The following is a 2,242-nucleotide window of genomic DNA, read 5'->3' as shown; positions in this document are numbered from 1 at the left end:
AATTTTTTAATACTTAAAAAACCCCCCCCACACAGGAAGGCCACAGTGGGTATGGAGCAAGTAACTCAACAGGAGCATTCTGACTAAACGCTGAGATACTGTCACAAAGTGAGAGAGTTTCATGATCAACAGGAACAGTCAATTAGTAAGACTTAAGCTGCATGCAGCCTGCCAACAACTCCAACGTACATCCCATGCTTGAGTTACAACACATGAACCATTGTGCAGCCATGAAGGGGCTATGCTGGCTTGAGGCTGGCAGGGTCACACCCAACAGCTGTGGTGGGGTGCAAAGCAGACAGGGGTTATCGAGCACTCCTGGATCACCTGGAAACACTGCTCTGCCTGAACAACCCCTCCCTCAGTGGACCATTTTATCATCACTACACTAATAACTTTTCAAGATGTCCAATAATCACAAAGCCAAAGTGAGTAGCGAGGTCAACTTGAGACACCATCTAAAGCTGAGGTGTTCCTGCATTTTGAATCCAAACACTAGTCAAAAGTTTGAGAACCTGCATATGCAAGGAAGTTTTGCATATAAACTCATGTCTGAACATTAATAAATGTAAAGCTGAACACTGTGCATTAGCCATGCCCATTATGCAGTCTATCAAATACTATAAAAGCCACTTATACCTCTTTCTTGGCAATCTCTTGGAGCCGTCTGGGTAGTCGTTTAATATTGTGACTCATAGCCCGCCTGCGCATGTGCCGAGGTAGAGTCTGGAACACTAGAGAGTTTGAGGACTTCTGCGCAACTGCTTTCAACATGGCACTGATTTCAGCAGCACGAGCTTGAGCAAAGGTAGACACTGGAACGAAAAGAACTGCATCAGAGCGTGACAAATGGCAAAAATCAAAGAAAGGGACACTGCACGTAAATTACTAAATTCCTAGTATATCAGTCTAATGACTTCTTGAGATAAAAGTAAATACTGTATACTATTATTGAAGAAATTTAAATGCTTTAGATATTCTAAAGCTTACAGATACGGTTAAACAAATACTCATACATGAATGAATCCGAAAGCCGTGGTATAACCAACAAGTCCTATTTGCATTAAGTACTTCTTTATTAAATTAGAGTAGCAATCTTTTCAGATGGTATTCAGAAAGACGAAAAAAAAATTCAGCATGGGGCAAAAAAAGGAAGCAGTAACCATATTACAGACTGTTTTAAAATGATCAAATAAAAAAATCCAGAGGTTGGTCTTGTTTTATGCTTATGGAAGTGCATCTACTATCAGTGCACTGCCACATTTTGAAAAGCTAATCTGCTCTCCAAAATAAACGTTAGATGAAAAGTTTTCTTTAACTCACATCAAGCACAAAAAATGTCTCACTGGCTACATTAAAAGCAGATGACTGTCAGTATTCATTTTGCTGGCAAACAGAAATCAAAATGCATATCCCTCACTACAGCTAACTCTTCAACTCAGAAGTCTGAAAGGATTCATTGAACAACTGCTGGTCATTCATTCCAGTGCACAACTACTTCTGTATTTTGGAGAAAATCAGGAAAAACAGAAGAATATAGGATCAGTTTGAATTTCTAGTTCTAATTCACAAAGACAGACAGCAAACAATCACCAGCAAGTTGCCCTGGAAGTATAAATTATGACCTTTTTCTTATATACAAACCTGTTATGTATTTTGGCATTTCCTCAGAAATACTCTGGCGTCCTCCCTGCCATCCTCCTCTTCCTCTGCCTCTCTCTCCTCTGTTTTGCCCTTTTGGAAAATACTGGTCTTTCCTGTGAGAAGGCCCAGATGACTGATTCGAAAATTTCTGCTGCTGATACTGCTGCTCAGAACAAACATCTCCTGAGGGGGTTTAGAGATGAAAGGAGGTAACAGAAATGCAAAGCAGTCTGAATAACTAGTAACTACATACAGTCTTTCTTTGTAAGATTGCAACGCATGTTCCTGCTATTATATTCAACATATGTACCTGAAAAAGCCATCAGAAATCAGAAGAATTAACTTATTTTTTACAGGAAGAAATAAAAATTCTGCACTGTCCTGGAGTAAGCCTGCAGTAGATGAAGTAACTTTTGCACATTCTGAAAACAGTACTCCATCCAGACTTTGCCTCCAACACTCTGTCACACCCAATAGGAAACACCTGACTAAAATCAGTCTACGCAACATCAGTAGGGTTTTTTACTATGGTCAGGTTTTTAGTACCAAACCAGCAAAATTATTGCCCTCTTGCCCTTTGGTTTTTTTGGGTTTTTTT

The 2,242-nt window shown here is 39.7% G+C and overlaps 1 protein-coding gene across 1 annotated transcript in view; it reads right to left on the bottom strand.

Annotated features, from left to right (window-relative positions):
- Positions 1-1,831, bottom strand: part of POP1 (POP1 ribonuclease P/MRP subunit) — a gene marked incomplete at its 5' end in the record, with an annotated part of 20,193 nt that extends 18,362 nt beyond the window's left edge. Inside the window, 2 exon segments of the mRNA XM_029085789.1 lie at positions 640-815; positions 1,645-1,831. Coding sequence (XP_028941622.1) covers positions 640-815; positions 1,645-1,831 — 363 coding nt within the window.
- Positions 1,832-2,242: the final 411 nt, after the last annotated feature.

The sequence above is a fragment of the Antrostomus carolinensis genome, unplaced genomic scaffold (assembly GCF_000700745.2).
Source record: "Antrostomus carolinensis isolate BGI_N321 unplaced genomic scaffold, ASM70074v2 scaffold16717, whole genome shotgun sequence".
NCBI lineage: Eukaryota > Metazoa > Chordata > Aves > Caprimulgiformes > Caprimulgidae > Antrostomus > Antrostomus carolinensis.
The sequence above is the reverse complement of the archived record's forward strand: the minus strand, read 5'-3'. Positions and strand labels throughout refer to the sequence as shown.